The sequence below is a fragment of the Cyprinus carpio genome, unplaced genomic scaffold, assembly GCF_018340385.1.
Source record: "Cyprinus carpio isolate SPL01 unplaced genomic scaffold, ASM1834038v1 S000000512, whole genome shotgun sequence".
Classification (NCBI taxonomy): Eukaryota; Metazoa; Chordata; class Actinopteri; order Cypriniformes; family Cyprinidae; genus Cyprinus; species Cyprinus carpio.
This window is the reverse complement of record NW_024873253.1, coordinates 30127-56066: the sequence shown is the minus strand read 5'-3', so window position 1 is coordinate 56066 and position 25940 is coordinate 30127. Positions and strand designations below refer to the sequence as shown.

At 36.5% G+C, this 25940-nt stretch overlaps 1 protein-coding gene across 1 annotated transcript; it reads left to right on the top strand.

Annotated features, from left to right (window-relative positions):
* The first annotated feature begins 2235 nt into the window (after nucleotides 1-2235).
* Nucleotides 2236-5678, top strand: LOC109108336. The gene is made up of 10 exons (XM_042753923.1): nucleotides 2236-2341; nucleotides 2448-2680; nucleotides 2921-3095; nucleotides 3179-3272; nucleotides 3413-3543; nucleotides 3633-3853; nucleotides 3952-3985; nucleotides 4546-4629; nucleotides 4710-4803; nucleotides 5654-5678. Exons 4-10 carry the CDS (start codon nucleotides 3184-3186, stop codon nucleotides 5676-5678), a joined length of 678 nt encoding a protein of 225 aa, XP_042609857.1. The 5' UTR covers nucleotides 2236-2341; nucleotides 2448-2680; nucleotides 2921-3095; nucleotides 3179-3183.
* Nucleotides 5679-25940: the final 20262 nt, after the last annotated feature.

The window sequence follows — 25940 nt, the reverse complement described above, 5'->3', positions numbered from 1 at the left end:
TTCAATGCTTAGGGTTAGCAAGGCAGCACCCATGGAAGGTTTGGCTTTAGCAACAGACAGGTTTTCCAGGCAAGAGGCCTAAGGGCAAAACTGCCCCTTACAGAAAAAAAAACAACAACAAATGCATTTCACACGTGAAAAACACAACACATGTGATCACATGTGGTTTTTAAACACTTCACATTCACACCTGTGTTCACACCAAGGGTGTAACGTTGGGTTCCCATTGGGGGGGGTTGAGATCTAAGTAATCATTTTCATTCATCATTATGATAAGATTTTTTTTTTTTTTTTTTTTTGGGGGTGGGGGGGGGGGGGGGGGGGGGGGTGGGGGGGGGGGGGGGTGAGTTTGTTATGGTGCCATTTGGTTGATTATTTTCCCGGGGGGGTTTACGCGGGCCCATATATCTATCTATGATGCGGGCGGCATATATGAAGATACACCACTGCGAGTTTAATCCGAGAGGTAAAAAAAACAGTTGAACGATATAATGAATAGACAACATCTAAAAATAAGCAAATGTAAAATATTGCGTATTACTGAAGTAGACGTGACATGGCAAGAAGGAAAGGCCTACAGAAACAGATTCCTCTTGATGGGCCTAACGTTTCTACACTCACCGGAGACGTGGACGATTATGTGATAGTCGGCTAATTGATATAATAAGTTCCGAATTAAGAGACAAAGTACATGAAAAGGTAAGCAAAGAAGATATATACGTTATGTTATCCCAAACGAGTGGTAGCCAAAATAACAATTTATAAGCGTTTTAGATCAGTGTTTCACAAACAGCTGTAGGCCCATAATTCAAGACACGTAGGCATAGTAAAATTAATATTAGGGTACTAAAGAGGTACTTTGGCTACAGTCACATAAAAATTTTGGGAACAACTGTTATAGGTTAATGTTATGTTGGACATTGCTGCATGAACATTTGCGGTGCCTTTCTAGTGAGATATCAATTTTTGTTACATTTAATAGACTCCAATGAATAACTTTCACAGATATATTCTTGAGAAATGCTTTTGAGCATAGATTTAAGTTACCCATCTGAACCCAAATATGAACTTGATTTACTCAAATATAAATAAATGTAACTAGACACATTCTCAAAACGGATGCAATTATAAAAAATGATAACTGTTGTCATTTATTTTGCATACTAGACTATACAATTCAATGAGTACAATTTTCATTTAGCTGCAATTTATTAATCAATACATTTATTCCAGAAGGATCAATGTAAGGCCAAATGTAAGAGCAAGAACATTGACTCAGTGCGGTGGAGAAAGAGGGACCAGTTGGGACGATTGACTATTGAGAATCGAACTCCCTCAAGAGATAGTATGTGTTATGTCAATTATAAGCGGCATTCCTCTAAATTGTCATGAATTTTTAGACAATCTCTAAAGTTTTCCTATGATTGTCCAGTCACATCTGAATGTCGAATGAGGTCGACACGACCTCAATATGAAGATTCATCAGAAGACATTGCTGATACACAACAGATGGTGAGAATGTACTATTATAAAATTTTTATAACTAACAACATGCAAAACTGTTGTACATTTTAGCACTGCATGTATTCTTGCTGATTGTATTGTGTACCTATTGTATGTATACCTACACAGGCACTTCACCCTCGACCACTTCAATATGGTAAGATTCATACAGAACAACTAATTGTATTTTTCAGGATATGAAAAAATTCAGGCTGACTTCATTTAGCACAGGGCTGGAAAAAACTGTGAAATACTTTAACTCCATTTATCCCTCTCCTCTAAAGACAAAAATATTCAAGAACTCAAGGAGAGCTTAGACAGCCCAGATATTTATCTATCAGAAACTTACAACATACGGACCTGGGGTTTGCGGCATGAACTATGTGACGAAAAGTGGCAAAAATCAAGACCACATCTTTTACAAGCCATGTTAACAAGCGGAAGGACACCTCAACAAGCTTGCCAACAGTGTCAACGCTGTTATTCGATGCAGAGACTGCCTCCCCAAAGAACTGTATTGCAGTAACTGTGAATCGTCACAAAATAAACAAATGTTCAACACAACAGGGAGTAATTAGTGAGAAACTTATACAAAGCCATGTCACCGAAACAAAATAAAAAAATGACAAAAATGTAGTTAACAAGCAAAAGGATGTCTGTGACCGCTATATGGATTGGATTACATTACATATCAAGTGTAAACTGTTACAATTAATATTGATGTCTGTTTTTCCAGATTGTCTCCTACCAATCGCTTTGCCCAACAAGATTTGCTGTTGTGGTGCTGAGGATGTTTCGGTGAATGCTGGTCGTGCCATTATCTTCATAAATATTAATGGTGCTTACCTTTGTTTAACTTACAACATAAAATGTGTAAAGCAAGTACAAAGGCTTTGTATAGTTGAATGTATGGTTGTGATGAATATCTCTGTTTGACCCAACAGGTCGCTATGATCTCTCCCTTCCTTTGGTAACCTGTAAGTCTTGCCTAAAATCGTGGACACCTGAGGTCAAAGACCTTATATTAAATGGGTACTGGCCTGGAACCATTGAGTTTCAAACAGTTTACACTGTCGCCCTGTTCAGTACCTTTGAAGACTTTAAAGTCACGGCACCTGGCCTATCCAGACAGGCCTTTGTGAGAATGCTGCAAAGCCGCTCAATGCGTTCTGGCAGAGTAAGTCAGATTTAAACAAAATGTAATAATGTAGAGGATAAATGGGTGAGGGGGGTAATAGCCATTGACATAAAGGTTTGTTTTATAAATAAGAAAGTTGTGGCTAGATGTACAAGGAAAGGAAAGGTTGTGGAATCATGATTAGGAGAAGTCAGTTTGTACTGTATAGTACAATGCAAAAATGCATCTGTTACTTCTTAAGCAACTCTCACAATAACTAGTCTATTTTATGTTTACTAGGTTGGTACAATATCAGTGGACTGTTTTCAGCGCAGTTTTCTGGAATGGACGTACTGTAGACATGAGATGGAACACTTCTTGGAGATGACCATTTCTCCTGTCCAGCTTGCAGTCAGGATATGGTCGCAGTGTCTCTTGATGGGAACAGGAAAATGTACAGGTTTAATCGCAACGGGTAAGTTAACAAAGTAATTTATCTTTTAAAAGACAAAACCTAAACCTGTCAGAGTCCATTCAGTGTTTTTTGTATTTTTGTAGGATAAATGAAAATCCATATTTTGACGGAACCTTCTTTGCCAAAAATGAAGAGGTTGCAGAGTTTTTGCAAACTATTAGAGACAAAATCAAAACTGTAAGTTATGGAAAAATATAATCAACTAATGCTTCAGTCATAAGAGACAATTTTATCATGTACAACTTACAGGTCATCTATGATGATCTATGATGATGATTTAACAACAATAATAATTGTTTGTGAAAATATTCTCTTAGTCACCAGGCCGACCCATTTGTGGAAAACTCACACTTTAAAGCTGGTAGTGAGTCTAACAAGAAGTCTCAATCCAAACTTGATGAAGAGGGTGTGATGATTTCAGTCTGTAGACACTGCATTCTTTTGAATGGTAGGTTCAGCACTCTGATGAACCCAAGCTAACAAAGACTTTCTTGTCTTTGATTATACTAGAATTCTGAACTAACTCTTTTGTAACAGGACTACAGATGTACCGTGGAGAAGTGTTTGCATACCCTCTTTATCTTCAAAAAGAGCTTGGCAAGACACAAAAGATTGAGTTTGTCTGCACTGATGTAATGTGCAAATATTACCCATACTTAAAAAGAGTGTGTGAGGCCTTTCCTGATCTAGAGTATCTTTTGCAAATGCGACCATTCTTATCAGTTATGCATGCAAAAGGTCATTCAACCAAATGTGAGGTAATTGTATTGATTATATATTTATTTTAAATTCTAAATACATAATGATTATTATATGAGTAATTTTGATACAATGCTGCAATGATTATGCATAACAGGTGGAGTGGGGTGGCCGCAACCAAGAGGGAGCTGGTGAGTTTTAACTTCAGAGCAGTGGTCTCAAACCTGTTCCATTGAGGGCCTAGTGTATGCAGGTTTTCTCTTTTATTACTTTGTACCAGACTGAGTAGGTCACTAATTGGTTAGGATCTTAATTGGTCACTAATTGAAGGGAAAGACCAAAAACAAGCATACACTAGGCCCTCTGTGGAACCGGTTTGAGACCCCTGCTTTAGAGTATCTACTGATAAACCTGTCATTGGATTATTCTCATAGACAGGTTAAATGTCCATATCGTAATTTAAATTACACTTTTAAAGGAAATCGCTAACATTTACAATGGTATATAATGTTTTTGGGCCCCTCTTAGTACTGTTGTTGTGTCATTATCACTTCACGCTTGTATGTTAAATGTTGCATTGTTTCTGCTGGACTTTGGAGTTCCTGGCAAAGTCAGAGAAGCTATAGTCAGGCTCGAACTGCTGACTATCATGACATCATTTGTTCTGCCTGGCAGCAACTTTGACCACTATGCCACTCGTACCCCGATGGATCTGTTCCTTAACATTTTTTTATATTTCCTACTAATGCAGGTTTGACTGTTGGGGAGGAAGTGGAAGCAGTCAATTCATTTATGTCTCGTGCTGCATTGACAACAAAATATATGACCAAATCTGGTGAGTCGTTGGGTTTAATTAAAGTCATTGTTAAATATGTGCAATATTTAAAATGGACATGTTCATTTTTTTTTTCTCAGCACGCACAGATATGATCACTATCCATGTTCGTGGATGGAACCTAAGGAAAAAGTTAAATCTTTCACAAATTATCTTGCTCAAAGATATGTTAAGGTACATTTGGTATTATGTTTTTGTTTATTAATTCTAATTTAGATTAACCTTTGCATTCAGTGTTGGGTAAAGTTCTTGAAAAATTTCATTTTAGTTCATTTTCTGAGTTCACAAGTTTTGGGAAGTCCCTAATTTAGACAAAATAATCGGGTAAATGGAGTTCATATCTTAACAGTGTCCTATAAAACAAATACAAAGAGTAAAGAAAATATCAATCATGGTCACCGGTAAGATATGAACTCCATATACCTGATAATTTTGTCTTAAAGGTCACATATTGTCAAAATCGACATTTTCTGGCTTTTATTATCATAATGGAGGTCTAGGTGCTATGTATTTACCTTCTAAGTGTCTACACTGATGATTGTCAGACAAACGCACACTGCTTATATTTAGAACAGATTTAGAAGCTGTGCCTGAAAACGAGCCGTTTTGAATTCCTGCATTTTGAGATGTCACAAATGCCTAGGCTCCTCCTTCAGTCACTGCACACACACTACAGCTTGTTCCCTGTGGCTGCCTGCTTGTGCGTCTTTCAAATCGGCAAATCAGAAGAAAGGCTCGTGAACATTAATTAGACAGACCAAAATCGACCTGTTTTTAGCAGAGCTACTGAGAAAAGAGCTTGCAAAACGCTATTTACTTGGTGTTTGATACTTATAACTGCAAATATAACTTCATAAGTACATAAAAACGTAAAAAAAAATTGTAAAAAAAAAGGTTACAATATGAGACCTTTTATTAGGGACTTCCCAAAACTTGTGAACTCAGAAAATGAACTAAAATAAACTTTTCAAGAACTTGACCCAACACTGTTTGCATTATAAGTATAACTTCATGTATGTTACAGACATTACAGAGAACAGCTGAGGTAGCAGGGGAGATTGAGATGACCAAATCCCACCTGAACAAAACAAGTGAAGATCTTCAGCAGTGGGTCACAGATGTTCCGTTGTGGGCAGCATCAAGTAAGTTTGTTACTAAATCTAAAGAAATCATGTCATGTGTGCAAGGGTGTAGGAATGAGTTTGATATTGAGGGGGACTCATTTTATTCCACAATCGTTGTTTTTATTGGGTGGGACCACATTAACTGCCACTAGGGATCATGTCCCCCCTTCCCCACCCGCTCCTACGCCCTTCCATTTGTGAAAATTTGAATGTTATAACTTTTTGAATATTATGTTTGTACGCTTATCGTTTTGTTTGCAAACAGCTCCGAGTACCATCAGTTTCACATGATCCACAGGGGCTGCAGCGTCTAAATGGAAGGCTTGGTCCTTAAAATCCACCAAAAGAAAATGGAGTTGTACAGAGAGACAGGTTTGTGATTGAGGTTTTTTTTTATTATTCATTTTGTAGGATCCTACACATTCTTGTGAAAGTAATCTATAAATCTGAATGGAAATGTCATAATGTGTGTACTTTATTAAAATTATATTTTTCTGAAATCTGTGTTCATGTGTTACCTCCTTGTAGACAGCAACAAAGACAGGCGACGCAAGCGATCTGCCATTGCTAAAGAGAAGAGCAAACTAGAAGAGGCCATAACATCATACAATGCTCTGGTCTCAAATGCAGAGGCTGTGGATCCAGCAGACACCCTTTTAGCACAAGACTTTTCAATATGGCCTTGGGAAACAGGTAGAGATCTGGAACAGGAAATATTATTGTCAACGCAGTATTTAAGTTTTCCTTTGTCTTCACTTACCACAATAGTGCACAATTAGATTCCATGTAGTTTAGTTTTATGTTACATTTATTTATAAAGAGAGAATCAGACTGAGTCCTTGGTCTCTTTTACAACTGAGCCTTGTGGACAGAATATGTAAAATATAATTACAAGAAACATTATTAAGAATAACAATTACAGCACATTCAATAGAAAATGGTTAAAGTGTAACTCTCGCCAAAATTTAACCTATGGTGTTTTTTTTTTATGTATTCGAGTCAACCTTTTCATTAATAGCATAATTTGGATGTAAAAGCCACGTTTAAGATTTATTGTAGTCTCATTGTTCGGTCAAATAGCCGTTTGAATTGAAGTGATTTTCATTGCTATGATGGCATAAAAATTGCTATTCCTAAAACCCTAAAAAGGCTCAACATAACATGAAACTTTTTTCAAAGTATCACCAGGGGCTCTAGACATGAACTCGAACATTGAGAACATTGTTTGTGTTCAAAAAGTTTACAAAAATGCAAGGTTTTGTAAAAATTATTTTTGCAGTTCGTGATTCCGGTGTCTGCCATTTTGCCAGTCAAAAAGTATCGATCTCTGATTGCAAAGTAACAGGGAGGAGAGTAAACATGAAAAAGCTCCTAAAGCTTAGTTCCATATAAATGCATGGGTAATTTGTTGTTTTGTCATTAGTGAAAAACAATATTGACCTTGTAGTTCCTAATATGGAGTCTATTCATTTGCATTCGGAGATCGACACTTTTGGACTGTCAACATAGAGGCGGCTGGAAAGAAAAACAGCTACGTTGAGTTGTTAAAAACATTTATTTTTAGTAAACTCTGTGTACACAAACAATGTTCTCAATGCTTTAGTTCATGTGTAGAGCCCCTGGTGATACTTAGAGAAAAGTTTAATGTTATGTTGAGCCTTTTTAGTGTTTAAGGAATAGCAGTTTTGATGCCATCATAGCAATGCCCCTATCACTTCAATTCAAACGGCCATTTGACCGAACGTTGGGTCTCATTCATGAAACATTCGTAAATATACGAGTAAATATGTGAGTGATTGCGCGTAAAAGAGACATTCCCCGAAAATTCTTCTCCTGATTCACAAATACTTCGTAAGCGTCAGATGTGATAGTGAAATGTGTGTGTGTGGGTTAATGAATTCCAATCAGTCGTAAATAGGACGCACGTGCACGCAATCATTCTAAAAATTAAAATAAACCCCGCCCATTAAAACCGACTGACAACTATATATGGGCATCAAATTATGACACGAAACAAAGGATTTCAACATGTCTTCTCAAAAGCGAATGAAGAAGAGAAATTTCTCAGATGCAGAAATGTTTTATTATCAGAAGTTCATTCAAAACGCCACATTTTATTTTCAAGCGTACGTGGTAGGCCTATCAGGTCCTAAAAAAAGGATTTTTTTAGGTAATAATGCTTTTACCTAAATGTTTTAGGTAAAAATGCTTGGCAGAATATTACAGATGCAGTTAATGGAGTTTCATCTGTTAATCGAACAGTCCCAGAACAGAAGTGAAAAGAAAATAGTTCGACATGAAGCTTGACTGCAACTGCGGACTTGTAAAAAAAATAAAAAATAAAATAAAAAAATAAAAATAAATAAACAGCTTTGATATATATATATATATATACACACATACATATATATATACATAGTAAAAAAAAAAAAAAAACACACAAACAAACACATATATAAAAAAGACTTGCGGACTTGTGTTCCGTTTGCAGATGCTATTACTGGCTCTCGTAATAAAAGTAAAAGAAAAAACGTATGTAATTACTATATATAATATTTTTCACAAAATGCTGTGTAATCATATTTACCCGATTAAGGTGAATTAAAATGCAGCTTATTAATGAGCAAACGTTTGGATGTAAACGCACTATTTACCGCGTGGCTGGGAGCAGGTGTAGATTTCTTTTCGTACCAGCTAACATTTGGAAAATACGAACTTTTTAATGAATCCGAAAATTTACGCCAGAACCTCTTTACACACGATTTACACAAATTCGTTCTGCTCGTGTTTCGATGAATGAGAACCAATGAGACTACAATAAATCTTAAAAGTGGCTTTTACATCCTAATTTATGCTATTAATGAAACGGTTGACTCGAATACATTTAAAAAAAAAAAAATTATAGGTTAAATTTTTGGCGAGAGTTTATGCTCTACGATGTGGCATGGATTTAAAATGCCCTAAAGGAACCAAAGCATCAATCTTGAGTTCTCTCTGTAAATCATTCCTAGTGTGAGGGGCATGGTAGACAATAGTTTTTCTTAAATAACTCGTTTTATTTGCTTTTTTTTTATTATTGAGAATATAGTGATCATAGTTTTTTTAAATTCAAATGTACTGACAAAGTTTGTAACAGAACTAGTTCAACACAACCACAAACAATTACATAGCAACCTAAACTTCAAATGCTTTTTAGAGTGATACATCACTTTTGTGACATAAGCATTTAAAATGCTAAATGGCTTGGGACAAAATACTTGTAGTGCATCTGTTATATGATTTCACTATTAACCGTATTCTTACGGACTATTAGCAGTTTTTTTTACTCGTTCTGGGCTGTCTTGGTCCTATTCTATATTGGCACTCGGGAAAAACACTCATTTTAACTACTTTGTAAATATCAATGAACATATTTAAACATCTAAGTTGTAAGTAGACAAGCATAAAATTATAACCATGCCTTTGGTGACCAGTAAAGTGTTTATTTAAAGGGCCGTGAAATTATAAGTGCGCTTATACTCCGGTGCGACTTATAGTCCGAAATACGGTATGTAGTTTTATATCACATTGCAAGGCCTTTTACTGTCGGTCACATCTTTTTTGTCTTTTTTGCTATTACCACTATTTATCTTTACAGAATCCACTGTGCCCTTGAGACAAAAGAAAGATTGTGTTTGACAGATATAATGCTGTTGTCTCGTTGCTAAAAGAAGAAAAGACTATTTCTCATTAAAGAGATGAAACAACACTGGCAGTTCCTGGCTGGTGTCTCCACTCCTGACATTAGGTGATGATATAAAGTTGGCAGAGGTGACTTGAAAGAAGGGAGTAAGTATTCCTATTACTGTCTCTGAGATACTGTATAATTTGACAGGGTTCGTCTGGAGTAAACACTAACAGGTCTTTCTTTTCATTTGCCATTTGGGTCTAAAAAAAAATAATACATGATATATACATGCAATATATGAATATAATTACTTAAGTAAGATATATGTAGCCATATTCAATGAATGAGCTAATGACTGTTATTAATGCTGATACATTAAACCTAGCAAAGTAGCATCAGGACAGAAATATGGACATGTATGTGTCTGTAAAAAGCTGCAGTAGGACTACATTTGCCCCTAACCAATCTTAAAAACGTTTTAAGTCTGTCCTACTAACATGTCTGTGGAGGCATACGAGGGACTGTGCTGCATTATGTTGGCAAGATTGAGTGACCTACAAACATCAAATGAGTGAGGTGAAGTCAAAATATAGGTGGGTGCTCATGTTCGGGGTCCCTGTCTTGTACTGTACATTGTAAAATAGCTTAATCTTTCTTGTAGACATACTTTTGGTATTGACATTGTGGAAAGTTAACAAAGTAAAATATTTAGTTACTAAAATGATGGTGTCATTTTATGAGTCAACAGGAACTGAGAAAGTGAGGATGCAAGATATTTATCATTTCAATAGCCCTGTGTTCACTTTATCACAGGCAGATTGTGGTTGGATCCAAGTGTTTCTCTCAATTGATGAGGAAGATGGAGAAGCAGTTTTGTGAGGATTTCCTTACCTCCATGATGACACTGATTCATCCGATGAAGACTGAGTGAGGATAAATAATGTGTACTAGATCACTAACCATAAAACTCTGACAACTTTCTCCTACTGCCTCAGGTACTTTCCTACTAGTCTCCTGGCTGACAAAAAGTGTTGATTAACAATACTCAGCATCAGTACTTTTTTTATTTCCAAGGAGTCTATTAGAGCTTCTGCCTGCATGTTCATTGGATATGCCATTTGCACTACATTTGACTTGGACAATTACGCCCAGGGTTAATTTATTACTTACTAAGGTAGTGCCTGCTTGTCACTTTATGGTCACCCACCTCTTCTTCTTATACCTCTCTGTTTGATTGTGCTGGCAATAATTTGTACTATATACCTACACCTTTACTGTGTTGCCCTCTCATCCTGTGTCACCAAAAGCTCACCTGTTTAAATAAAAAGAAGCAGGGGTGTAACGGTTTGAGATGTTCACAGTATGATAACCGTTAGAAAAAGATCACTTGTATTACGGTCTCACAGTATTAGTAAAAATATAATTGGTTGCAAACTTTGGCATATGGGAGATAGTGAAAGCACACTCCCGCTGGGGCTCTGGAGTAGTGAAAACGTCTCAGGGGCAGTTTCACACCTAAAAGTCCGGACTAACATTTGTGTTTTAGTACATTTTATACATTTTACATTATCCATAGCGTTTTTTGGTTTCACAGTAATTTTTTGCTAGCACACTAGTCCTTGCATTTCCAGCAGGACAATGACAAACCACCAGTCTGCTTGGATTAAACCACTCACCAGAGGACAGGTATAATAGAATGGGCAAAAGTGTTCTTGCCAAACTGAACCAAACTGGCATCTTTACTTCCAAAAAGCCGTCCTCTATTATCTACTTCCCTATGTTAATTAAATAGCTGAAAAGGTGTCCATGTTACATAAAACAACAGTGGTAAGTACGTCCAAGTCGCAAATATTTTTGACTGTGTTGCAGTCCCGAATCAGATACGATGGCGTAAAAATTAGTAAATCTGTATACCCGCTTTTCTAAAAATAAAATAAAAATAATCACGAGACATGTAATTTGTTAATAATGTGTTTTCAGTATAGTGTACAGAGTGAACTGACGTTTCAAATGGAATTTTTTTTTTTTTTGCATTTTTCAATTACTGTCAACTTTTTCAGAATCAGGTTGTACTTTTCTAGAGTGCAATCCTTGGTTTATGTTTTCTTTCTTAGTTGATACAATCTTTGTAGTAGATAATCTTAAAACAAAGTAGCAGAATACATCTATAGTACTGCTAAAGAAATATGAATATGTACAAATTACTGTGGTAAGCATATGCACTGAATTTCATAATTGTATACACATGTGCTATTGGATTTTATGGCTTTTATACCAAAATGGACACCTGTACAGACGGCATTAGAGTAGCAGCACTGAAATCAGTTTATAGGCAGCTGTTGAGAATTAATTGAATATGCCAGTTGATAGTAAATAAGGTTAGTGAATAAGACGAGATTAAAAACAGTTGCTGAATTTTCTCATATGATTTCTTACTCTCTTTTGAAACAGTGGACCAAATGGAGTGAGAACAGTTGGGAGCCTTTGTCCTGCCTTTGAGATGTTGGAGTTAGCACCAGAGAAGCAGGGTCATACAGTGTACTGTACAGTCAGTTGAGTTATTATGGCTTGTGGGTTTGTGGGTTTCTTAGCCTACTGGTGTGTTCGTTGATACTCAGGTACTATTTTAAAGAATAGGTTATTTGTTTTTGGATGTTCTATTTTTTAAAATGTATACTTATTTTGGCTGGATTAAGGAACCCATTTTAAATAAAGTGCATGTTTGTATCACCCTGTCTAAGGTATAAAACTATAGCTAGAACCAACTGTAATCAATTTGCCATTGTAATTTTAATCAGTGTAAATAAAAAAGAATATCATTCATTTGTGTCATTTTCCATTTTTTAATGAGCGTAATATTGTTTCAGTATACTGGACATTTACTCTGAATAGCCATTAATAAATATATCTTTGTGCATAAGTGTTGAGGTCATAATATAAGTATCAAAAGAAACAAAGGCCTGTATACTGTATTATGCTCTATTGGACAATGTTTTGACTTAAGTCAAATCTAAATCTCTAACAAAAGGTCAGATCTGGAAGCATTATTATGTGTACTTTTTAATTTATTTGTTTGTAGAATCAAATCACCTGGGTTTTTTCACGTGATGTAATTGGTCAAAACACATCACATAATTTTTCTCTATTTTTTTAAATTGCAGTCTAGATTTTGAGTAATATAATACAGTTTTTAATGGGTTTTTACTTTAGTCATGTATTTTATTTCGGACAATCTGTATCTGCACAACATTTCTAGTAGTGACAAAAGTGCGCAGTGGTTGCAGACACAGCACGGGGCGCTGTTTGTCGGAGGGCTGTCTGGACTATTGTAATCAACAAACGAAGAAGAGTAAGTGCGCACACACTAATAACTCATTGACACACACGTTAGTTGGATCCAATGACAGTAAAGGTATCTCAGGGATGCATGTGTGCTCCGCAAATTCAACGTCCTAAATACTGTATATTAGCTGATCAAAAATGCATGACAAAATGACATAAATTGTATCATGAAATATACAGGTTTGACTGTTCATGTCGGTCCCATGATGAAATTAATAGGCCTAATCATATTTTGTGGCTTAACCAATACATGATATATATTTGGATGCAATTATATACTAAAGTTGCAGAACGTAATCAAACGTTGCATATAAGTCGCATGAATAGATCTAAAAGAATAGCCTATTCAAAATCTCACATCTAACATGAAATGAAACATATGCTTTATTATCACACTTTAAAACAGGGAATTAACAGTTTTTCTCCATATTGTCTAATATAGTTTTGGGTTTACATCCAGCTGCGTGTTGAATGAAAATGCAAGTAGTTTTGCCTAAAAAAATTCAATGCTATTTTGCTACACGTACGTCGAGGGGGAACTGCACGTGTTTCCACAAACTGCATCACTACGCGTTGCCATGACATCAATTCTTGTCTGAGTTTTTGAAAAATATTTATAGAGAGAGAGGAGAGAAGAGAGAGAGAGAGAGAGAGACTGACTGATGAGTAAAGAGTAACAAGATGGGAGTGGCTTTTAAAAGTGCCTTTGTGTGTGTCCTGTGGTGCTTTGAAGCTGCCAAATTTGAGGGACCTAAAGAAGAAAAGAGGAAAAAAAAACAGAATTTGAACGCTTTCACACCAGTATTCTCTTAATCTGTGTTGCCAGAATGGGCTAGATTGAATGTGAATATAGTTCTGTTTTAAGATTATTAATTACAATTTATAACAAAATTTGACAAACAGTTATAAATGCATATAGGGGCATTTGTATATATATCATAGATATAGGTATATATATATTCTATTATATAAGTGCCTATATAATTATCACATTCGGAGATATATATACATACATACATTATGTATTCCATATATATAACATTTATAAGTAATAATACATATATATATATATAAATAAAAATTCCCCAAAACAAAAAATCCCAAACAAAAGCCACCATCAGAACTTAAAATAATAAATAAATAAATATACTTATACATTTATAATGTGGATAATAGTTGTGAGCTAAATTGTAAACGTTAGTCCTAATAGGCTACTTAAACTTGAATTCAATAACGTAAGCTGCACATTTGGGTGGCAGAAAGCTATAATTTTTATAATTTCTTCTAATCATTTAATCGTCATAAGAAATGGCCACCTTAACAAATGTCTAAAGTTTCTAAACACAACTTATTGTCCTGATCTCAACAGTTTGTTTAATTTAACCTCCCGATACGTTATCTAGCTTCTTAAAGCAGTGTCCTACCTATGAAAAGAAAAACGCTAAAACTGCTTACTTGCAAGCGTCTTAGAGCGTTGTTAAACTCACCTTTTAATGTCGTTTTGCCTGCAGTTAAGGTGTTGCTTTGTGTTTCACCTCTTAAATGCCGTTTTTAAAACTGCAGTTGAGTGTTGTTAAATTCACCGCTGCGTTGTTTAAATTCACGTGCGTTGTTAACACTCACCGCTGAAAGCGCTAAACCTTTGCGGGGACTTTGATATCAGATTGCGAGGGGTTTTAAACATCAAAAACCAGTTGGAGGGCCAGATAAAAATTATCTGGGTGCCCCACCATTTTTGACTCCCCCTGGCATAGATAATATTTTGTAGCCCGATGAGAAAAAAAAGGGAGTAAATAATGATAAAACAAAATGAACAGCAATTAGCTGCTACGTGTGAAAAGAAACCTGCTTTGGATGTATTATGTTCAGGGACAAACGTAATAGCGCTGCAATAATAATTGGCTATATTAGGTTAAGGGACCAACGTAATAGCACTGACTTATATAGGTTAGAAATGGGCATGTCTGAAGTGTATTGCGTTATAGTTGGCATTGTAACCATAATTGCGATTTGCAAAATAGTTTCCTCAGAACGTATTTCATGTGATACACGTTTGGAGAATTTGGCAATAAACTTATGGAGGAGTTTAAAAAAAAATACAGCAAAAACAAACAAAATGTGGAATTGTGTCATCTGCTTTCTGAACAAGAGGACTACATCTAGTGGAGTAGAAAAAATATAATTTAAAAAACTTTCACAAGTTTGTTTACAAAAACAGATTTCTGAAACTCTGTAGGCATTATATAAACTTTTATTTTCTTGCTGTACTCTTTCTTAGTGATTTTGTCTCTTGAAAGTACAAAAGGCTATAGATGAAATTTATCTGTACTCTTTACAAGAGTGTGGAAACTTTCAATGTACAGCTTTCAGTGCAATAGTTTGATTTGTTTCAGTTGTAATAGTTTGAAGGGTAAGGGGTAAAAAATAATCAGTAAGAATTGATACATATTTTTGTGTTGCATCCTTCATGTTTGATCGTAGGTGACTTTGTGAAGTTGCACTAAAATAAATATCTCAAAGAAAACGGACCTGTTAATACCTTTGCTTAATTTTCATTTATTCCTATTATCATGACACTCACAAAGAGGGAGTCTTCACCTAAAAAAAAAACCATACACAGCCCAACAAACGTAACAACAAAACTGAATGACTGTCCGAAATCTTGATAATATGACTAAATCTAGGGGTATATGAAAAAAATTTCTGTCAAAAATATTGTGATTTTAGATGAAAAAATCTGTTGGCTTGCAAAAATATTCACAAATGTTTTAGCACAGCTATTTACACATAGCTGCGCTAAAAAGTAGTAAAGAGAGTATACTGTCACTTGCCACAGATTTATTACCAGTGTATTAGGGTCAAAAGGAAATTATGATAACAGTTCCAAAAATTCCTCAGCTTGTACATCTCTTTCATGCTGGAAATCCCAGATTCTGGTGCTTTTAATACTTGTAATAAATCATTTATCATGAATGATGCATGATACCTACAAATGGTCAGAATGAATAAAACTAACTTAACTACGTGGTTCGCATGAAGCTTGGCATCTGTATCCCAAAACAATGTTTTGTGTTTCTAGGTATGATAAATTTACACACCAATAAAGGTTTAGTGAAACACATTAGAAAACAACATGCAATCCTTGTGAAATGTTAGAACACACATCAGGTAAAGTAGCATAACCAGACAATAAAACTAATTCAAAGCGTAGATACATTATATTTTTACATTTATTTTTTTTTTATTTGTCAAAACACATCCAAATAGGTTTTCCGTTCATATGAGGAAAACCAATTGGGGGCATTTAATGATCTGAAAAAAAAAGAATTCCGTTCATGAGGCTATTTGAAAGAAATTATGGAATAAAACCAGTTTAATTTGAAGGCAATCAAATCTTACTTTAGTGACACACAATGTGTTTAACCTTTTAAACGTTTAAAATTTGTGTGCGTAATTATTCCACTGAGAAGCTTTAAGTGAAATGTATATTTGTTCTCTTTGCATTACAGTTACTATCTGTGGGCTGGATTAAATTAATACATTTCTTAAAAAACAACACAAAATTAAACAAGTGTACGATTTTGCCCTGTAATGTTGCTCAATGAGTTTCAGAAATTGGCAATATTTTCCCTATGGAGAGGATTAGGTACAGCATTGGGTGTATGACGATAGTAGTTTGTACAGAAAAAAAAACAACTACACATATGAATAGTATTCTCAATTTGCTCTCAAAGCTTTGATTTTTTGTCTAAGCCATTAAAAACATTTAGCCCATAAGACAGATAAACATGTGTTTGGGATTCTTTTTGACACCTAAAACAAAGTACAACCCAAAAACATGACGCTGTTTTATCTTTCACCACTAAAAAGGTAGACCACCCTGGCCCTTCCTGCTCAGAAGGTAAGAGACATTAACAATATAGACTATAGATCAGACCCGATGATGAGGTGACCGCATAAACACTGTTGTACAGGACCAGCAAGTCAGAAGGAGGACATTTGAAGAAAAAGATGAAGGAATAATTAGAAGATTTTAGACTAGTTAGGACATTCATGTGAAAAGCTACATCCTGACTAACCTTTCAATAAATGTTTGATACTACCAGTCAGGGTAACCCCAACATTGCAAACCAAATACACAATGTCAGACGTGTCAATTTAACACCGGTCATAATTCATAGGGGGGTGGGGGGTCATAAATCAATCACTTTTGACAGGTAGTACCCCATATTTTCTTCTTACATAAACATTTGAAATATATCAGTCTGTGTGAAAAATGAATGAATATAATATACACGTTTCACTTTTTGAATGGAATTAGTGAAATAAATCAGCTTTTTGAGGATATTCCTAATTATATAGACCAGCACCCTGTAGATTGCATCGTGCTTGGATGACAGAATTGAATGACAGACTAACAATTGACACTGTAGCTCATGCGGTCTCTAACCATCTCTCCACTATTAGCCATTTATGGTGCAAGGTGGCTTATTGTATACTTAAAATACAAGAAGTTTAGATCAGTAGTCCCATGTTCTACCAATGTCTTTATACTATGTGCAAATAATATACACATATAGAGAGTGTATCTTATATTTGTTGACACACACACACACACACACACAATATTTAGCTTTTTGCACAACTCTGTATACACTGGATTGATTTTAATATCTTTAATGTAATTGTGCATAAAACACTAGGGATATAAAAGTATCGGATTGGAAACTTACAATGCAACAACCAACATATACATTACAGTAACAAATCTTTGTGGCAGTCACTATATAGATTTCAGGGCATTTTATAATGTTTTGGATAACATCACTAAGTCTTAAACCTATATATACTGATGAATTACAACCCCAAATCCAAGTATTTAGACGAAAGTAAAAAAAAAAAAAAAAGTTTTCAATGACCAATGTAAATGTATTTTGTAAATATGAACAAATTTTAGATTTGATGGCTGCAACACACTCCAAAAAAGTTGGGACAGAGGCTAAATAAAAGTGAAAAGGTTATAGAATATCCATGTTAATCTGTTTGTGGAAATGCAGTAGGATTCACGTAAGCAGGTTGATTGGGTATAAAAGGAGGCATCTCAGTCTTTGCAAGCAAAGCTGGATCATGGCTCATCACTTAGTGCCAAATTTCACAAGAGAAGTGTCTCAAAAAATCAAAAATCAAATTTGCAGTGCAAAATGAAAAAGAATTTAGGTATTTCACCAAGTACCCTATATAATGTTGTGAAAAGATTCTGGGCGAATCCAAAGAAATCACATTAAATGTAGGACAAGGCAGGAAACTTCAGGTGAATGTCACTGACCTTTGAGCCCTCAGATGGCATTGCATAAGAAAGAGGTCTTGTTAAATATAGCCACCAGGGGCTCAGGAGTACTTCTGAAACTGGCTGTGTCATGTTACCACAGTCTGCTGCTGCATCAATAAATGCAACTTGAATATCTGTTACTCAAGGAGAAAGCTAAACATCAGTTATATCCCCATAAGCATTAAAGAAAGCTCTAGAGAAAACACAATAAATTGAACCCCAAAGAGACCCTTGTTATGAATTCAGTGTCATTTTCAGACTCGTTTTCAGCAGCTTTCTCTACATCTTTAAAATGCATCAAAGGCCAAAACGTTCTCTAGTGCTGTGCATGTTCTCTCAGCTTCAATCCAGATTTTCCGCAGGTGGATTTTGTGAATGTGTTGACCCAAAGTATCCCTGATATATGAATTTTGAGGGTTTCTTTCAGTTGCCATTTTTGCCCAGTGCTCTGCCTCAAAATATTGTTTTCCTGTTTTACCTTAATGTAAAAAAAAAAAAAAAAAAAAAAAACATGCAAGTGCTTGAGGATAAAAAAGGTCTGTGCAGAACAAACCTGAAGCCAACTGCAACAAATAAATGCATTGCTCAGTATTATTTTCACTTTCATGCATGATGTCAAGAATCAGTCTGGGAAAACTTTTCCTTTTCCATCAGATCCTCAGGCCTTGTGATGAACATTGCTCTCGCAAATTTATTCATAATTACTCTAGTTTCCTTTTAACATGCTGTTCAAGAAGTCAAGAGCGATGTCAAATCTTTTCAGTTTGTGCTCAATGAACACATTTTTAGACATATGCATTGGTGTTCTTGTTCTCCTTCTGAGAAAAGGACTATGATGTCCATGAAAAGGGTTCATTTGAGCAGCTCATTAGTTGATTTGAATGGTATGACAATGCATCAGCGTAAGTTTGTTAAAAAAAAAATAAAAAAAATAAGTACAATCAGCCTTAATACAAACCCCGATTCCAAAAATTTGGGACACTGTACAAACTGTGAATAAAAACAAGAATGCTATGATGTGGGAAGTTTCAAATTTCAATATTTTATTCAGGAACACAACATAGATGACATATCAAATGTTTAAACTGAGAAAATGTATCATTTTAAGGGAAAAAGAAAGTTGATTTTAAATTTTTACATGGCATCAACACATCTCAAAAAAGTTGGGACAAGGCCATGTTTACCACTGTGTGGCATCCCCTCTTCTTTTTATAAACAGTCTGCAAACGTCTGGGGACTGAGGAGACAATTTGCTCAAGTTTAGGAATAGGAATGTTGTCCCATTCTTGTTCTAATACAGGCTTCTAGTTGCTCAACTGTCTTAGGTCTTCTTTGTCACATCTTCCTCTTTATGATGCGCCAAATGTTTTTCTATGGGTGAAAAATCTGGACTGCAGGCTGGCCATTTCAGTACCCGGATCCTTCTTCTACGCAGCCATGATGTTGTAATTTGATGCAGTATGTGGTCTGGCATTGTCATGTTGGAAAATGCAAGGTCTTCCCTGAAAGAGACGACATCTGGATGGGAGCATTATGTTGTTCAAGACTTGGATATACCTTTCAGCATTGATGGTGCCTTTCCAGATGTGTAAGCTGCCCATGCCACATGCACTCATGCAACCCCTACCATCAGAGATGCAGGCTTCTGAACTGAGTGCTTATAACACAACTTGGGTTGTCCTTGTCCTCTTTAGTCCGGATGACATGGTGTCCCAGTTTTCCAAAAAGAACTTCAAATTGTGATTGGTCAGACCACAGAAACAGTTTTGGTTTAGCTCCTGCATGCCTAACTAGTTTTCTACCACGCTACAATCCATCACGCTCCCTAAGGTCACAAAATTCTGGGACTTTTGGTCACTTCCTGTTTTTGTTGCTGTCGTATGCCTCTAGTTTGAGCTCCGTCACATTATTTTTCTATCGTCTATTTTCATTGTTAAAATCTATTTTATACACCATCATTTTAGTTTCTATAACGTGTGAATATATCCTCTATCGTATTCTACAACAAAAACAATCAGAGCGCCTTGTTATCACTAGTTTTATTTTTGATTTCCCGAGTCCGCTAGTAGCTTATAGCCATTAGCATCACCAACGTGGTTGTCGCTAAACCCGCGTGCATCGCTAATACTCTATTCACACACATTACAATTGCTTTACTCACTGTAACTTGCTTACAATGGCGGAGTTTGTCGACCTTTGAGGCAGGTGATGGACTACGTTCGAGATGCATTCGGTGCAGCTCGAGCTGGAGGCCGTGAGTGGAGAAGCAGATTGCGGGTCCTGGAGCAAGAGGCAGGCCCAGCTGAGAGAGCGGAGAGCCGCGCTGGAAACCACGTCCCGGGCTGACGCTCACAATTCCAGGGTAAGTATACAGCGCGCTGCTAACAGTCCCACCACCTCCATCCCGTGTGTTTCTTCTGCACAGGCCCGGTGCACCCAGGACACGATCTGCCCAGAGTGTCCTTCACTCCGTCGCCGGGACACCACAGACCCTGGGTGCATCCGCAGCGGAGGACGCGAGCCAGGCCCCGGGGGGATGACTTATCCCCCTCCGGTCTGTTCGAGATCTCCACACGGAACCACTTCTCTCCCCTCCGCGAGACGGGAACGCGACGCTGTGATCGGCGGAGACTCCATCGTCCGACACGTCCGTGCTACATTAGCCGAAGGTAAAGTGCACACTCACTGTCTCCCTGGTGGCTCGGTTCTCGATGTTTCTGCGCAGATACCCGCGAACCTGAAGGCCGACGCGAGCCCCAGTACAGTCGTGCTTCACGCCGGGGTTAACGACACCACGCAGCGGCAGACGGAGACGCTGAAGAGGGACTTCAGGAGCCTGATCAAGACGGTTCGCAGCACGACGCCCGCGGCGGATGATCATCGTGTCAGGACCACTGCCCACGTATCGACGAGAACACGAAAGGTTCAGTAGGCTTTTTGCTCTAAATGAATGGTATTGTCATTGTGTAAAGAACAGAAACTGCTCTTTGTTAATATTGGAATCTTTTCTGGGAGCGACCTAGGCTTTTTTCGCGCTGATGGCCTGCACCCCAGCAGAGTCGGAGCGGAGCTGCTCTCGGACAAACATCTCCAGGACTCTACGCTCCATTTGACTAGTAAGCCAATTTTCAAATAACTGCTATGATGGCTTTTGTTCTACCCGCTAAATGTTAGAAGTACTTGCGCTGTCCAATCTATTAAGACTGTGTCTGTTCCCCGAATAGTGAGGTCAAAATATAAATTAAATGTAGGATCTAGAAAAAAATCTTATCATGATTAAACCAGAAAAACATAAAATAAATGAACAAAAACAATTTTTAAAGTTTGGGCTCATAAATATTAGATCACTCACACCCAAAGCAGTTATTGTCAATGAAAGGATCACAGATAATAGTTTTGATGTACTCTGCTTGACTGAAACCTGGCTCAAACCAAATGATTATATTGGTCTAAATGAGTCTACTCCACCAAACTACTGTTATAAACATGAGCCCCGTCAGAACTGGTCATGGGGGAGGTGTGGCAACAATATACAGTGATATTCTCAGTGTTACCCAGAAAACAGGATACAGGTTTAAATCATTTGAAATACTTATGCTTAATGTTACACTGTCAGATATGCAAAATAAATCTATCGTATCTCTTTCTCTGGCTACTGTGTATAGACCACCAGGGCCATATACAGAATTCCTAAAAGAATTTGGAGAATTCCTCTCAGACCTGTTGGTTACCGCTGATAAAGTGCTAATTTTCTGAGATTTTAACATTCATATTGATAATACAAATGATGCATTAGGACTTTCGTTTACAAACTTATTAAACTGTTTTGGAGTAAAGCAAAATGTCACCGGGCCCACTCATCCGTTTTAAAATCATACGCTAGATTTAATTATATCGCATGGAATCGATCCTACTGACATAGATATCGTACCTCAAAGTGATGATGTTACTGACCATTTCCTTGTATCATGCATTTTGTGTATTGATGATAATAACTATATATAGCTTCGCGTTATCGTTTCCGGGCAGAACTATTGTTTCCAGCCACCAAAGACAGATTCGCAAATAACCTGCCTGATTTATCTCACTGCTCTGTGTACCCATAAATACGCATTAACTAGACAAAATGACTGGCAACATGGGCACTATCTTCTCTAATACATTAGAAGCTGTTGCCCCCATCAAATTGAAAAAGGTTAGAGAAAAAACGTACTGTGCCATGGTACAACAGTAATACCCACTCTCTCAAGAAAGAAACTCGTAGTCTTGAGCGCAAATGGAGAAAAAACTAACTTGGAAGTTTTTAGAATTGCGTGGAAAAAACAGTATGTCCCGCTATAGACAGGGTCTAAAATTTGCCAGGGCCGAGCATATTCACAAACTCATAGAAAACAACCCAAAACAATCCAAGGTTTTTATTTAGCACAGTGGCTAGATTAACAAAATAACCAGACGCCACCCGATCTAAATATTCCCTCACAGTTAAATAGTAATGACTTTATGAATTTCTTCACTGATAAAATAGATAACATCAGAAATACAATAACAAATGTAGATTCCACAGCATCTAATATTTTAGTTTTATCCATCGCACCCAAAAGCAAATTTATTAGATCCTGTACCCACTAAATTACTGAAAGAGTTGTTACCTGTAGCAGAAAAACAACCAACAACATGTTTATTAGATCCTGTACCCACTAAATTACTGAAAGAGTTGTTACCTGTAGCAGAAGAACCACTTCTCAATATTATTAACTCGTTAACTTTAGGTCACATCCCAAAACCATTCAAGCTGGCGGTTATTAAGCCTCTTATTAAGAAACCACAACTAGATCCTAGTGAACTGGCAAATTACAGACCCATTTCAAATCTTCCCTTTATGTCCAAAATTTTAGAAAAAAGTTGTGTCTGCTCAATTGTGCTCCTACCTGCAAAAAAATGATCTCTATGAAGAATTTCAGTCGGGTTTCAGGCCCCATCATAGCACAGAAAACTGCACTTGTTAAAATTACAAATGACTTGCTTCTTGCTTCAGATCAAGGCTGCATCTCATTGCTAGTTTTACTTGATCTTAGTGCTGCGTTCGACACCATAGATCACGACATACTCATAGATAGATTACAAAACTATACAGGTATCCAAGGGCAGGCTTTAAGGATGGTTTAGATCCTACCTGTCCGATCGCAACCACTTTGTTTATTTAAATGGGGAGTCATCTCATTTATCACCAGTAAAATATGGAGTGCCACAAGGATCTGTCCTAGGTCCTCTGCTATTTTCAATATACATGTTGCCCCTTGGTATATCATTAGAAAATACGGGATTAGTTTCCACTGTTATGATGATGATACTCAACTATATATCTCAACAAGACCAGGTGGAAACTTCAAAATTATCTAAGCTAACAGAGTGTGTTAAAAATGTAAAAGATTGGATGACCAATAATTTTCTCCTATTAAATTCAGATAAGACAGAGATATTACTTACTGGACCAGAAAACATCACACAGAATCTCGTAGACTACAATTTGCATTTAGATGGATGTACTGTTACTTCCTCTACTGTCAAAAATCTGGGTGTTATATTAGACAGTAACTTGTCTTTTGAAAATCATATTTCCCATGTTACAAAAACAGCATTCTTCCATCTTAGAAACATTGCCAAGCTACGAAACATGTTACCTGTTCCTGATGCAGAAAAAACAAGTTCATGCATTCATGACCTCTAGACTGGACTATTGTAATGCACTTCTAGGTGGTTGTCCCTGCATCCTCAATAAACAAGCTACAGGTAGTCCAAAATGCAGCGGCTAGAGTCCTTACCAGGTCAAGAAAATATGATCATATTACCCCGAATTTTACAGTCTCTGCACTGGCTACCTATTAAGTTCCGTATCAGTTACAAAATATTATTACTTACTTATAAGCCCTTAATGGCTTAGCTCCTGCGTACCTAACTAGTCTTCTACCACGCTACAACCCATCACGCTCCCTAAGGTCACAAAACGCTGGACTTTTGATAGTACCTAGGATAGCAAAGTCCACTAAAGGAGGTAGAGCTTTTTCGCATTTGGCTCCCAAACTCTGGAATAGCCTTCCTGATAATGTTCGGGGTTCAGACACACTACCTCTGTTTAAATCAAGATTAAAAACACACCTCTTTGGCCAAGCATTCAAATAATGCATCTCATAATTTTGGACTGCAGTTATATCTGATCAAATGCGCATTATTATTCTTTAACTTGGGTTAAAACTAATTAATTTTACTTGGCTGGAACAGCAGCTACGCTAATTATGTCTCTATTTGTTTCTCTGTTTTGCCACGGGATTTATATCCCGTGGTAGTTAGGATTTACACAAGCTCCAGTCTGGATCCAGAACACCTGAGAAGAGATGATGCCAACCCCTCAGAGGACCTCAGATGATGCTAACCCAGAGACAACATACAGAACTACCACATTTTGCTATAAGTTTTGATTGCATAATTGCTGTTAATAGTGTTAATCGTCTGTTTGTTTACGTCTTTTATGATTTTTCTGAACATTTCTGCCGTATACACATAAACTGACAGTCATCACTGATAAGCTACTACTAAATATTGTAGAAACTTAATTTTCTGTAAAGTTGCTTAACAATTAAATTAATTGTATAATTATTTTAGTTAAATATTAAAATTTAATTAAAAAAATGAGGTTTTCCACTTTGCCACAGTCCATTTTAAATGAGCCTTAGCCCAGAAAAAAAGCATGTGCTTCTGGATCATGTTTAGATATGGCTTCTTTTTTGACCTATAGAGTTTTAGCCGGCAACGGCGAATGGCACGGTGGATTGTGTTCACCGACAATGTTTTCTGGAAGTATTCCTGAGCCCATGTTGTGATTTCCATTACAGTAGCATTCCTGTATGTGATGCAGTGCCGTCTAAGGGCCCAAAGATCATGGGCATCCAGTAAGGTTTTCCGGCCTTGACCCTAACGCACAGAGATTGTTCCAGATTCTCTGAATCTTTGGATGATATTATGCACCGAAGATGATGATAACTTCAAACTCTTTGCAATTTTTCTCTGAGAAACTCCTTTCTGATATTGCTTCACTATTTTTCCACCACAGCATTGGGGGAATTGGTGATCCTCTGCCCATCTTGACTTCTGAGAGACACTACCACTCTGAGAGGCTTATCCACCACTCAATCATGTTGCCAATTGACCTAATAAGTTGCAAATTGGTCCTCCAGCTGTTCCTTATATGTACATTTAACTTTACCGGCCTCTTATTGCTTCCTGTCCCAACTTTTTTGGAATGTGTCGCTCTCATGAAATCCAAAATGAGCCCATATTTGGCATGACATTTCAAAAATGTCTCACTTTCAACATTTGATATGTTATCTATATTCTATTGTGAATAAAATATAAGTTTATGAGATTTGTAAATTATCCCATTCTTTTTTTTACTCACAATTTGTACAGTGTCCCAACTTTTTTTGGAATCGGGTTTGTAGATACGCTTTAACTTTTTTTTTTTAATTGCAGCATGTCATCACAAAGATATCTTTTGGAAAGTAATCCTTATACAAGAAACACAAACAATGGTGGCTTGTCTTTTCTTTTTTTTCTTTTTTAATTTTCACACACATCAAAGCAGCTTTACAGAAAGTCATATTGTTATGTTTGTGATGCATCAATGTTTCATAAAGCATTCATATGGCTGGGTAATATGTTGATTATTATTTTGGTTCAAGCCTAGAGAAGTGTATAATTCATGAAGTGGTTGTATAGGTATGAGCTGTAAAATATACAAGCGTTTTTATGCTGTTTTTTTTTTTTTTTTTTTTTTTTTTTTTGTATTTTCCAA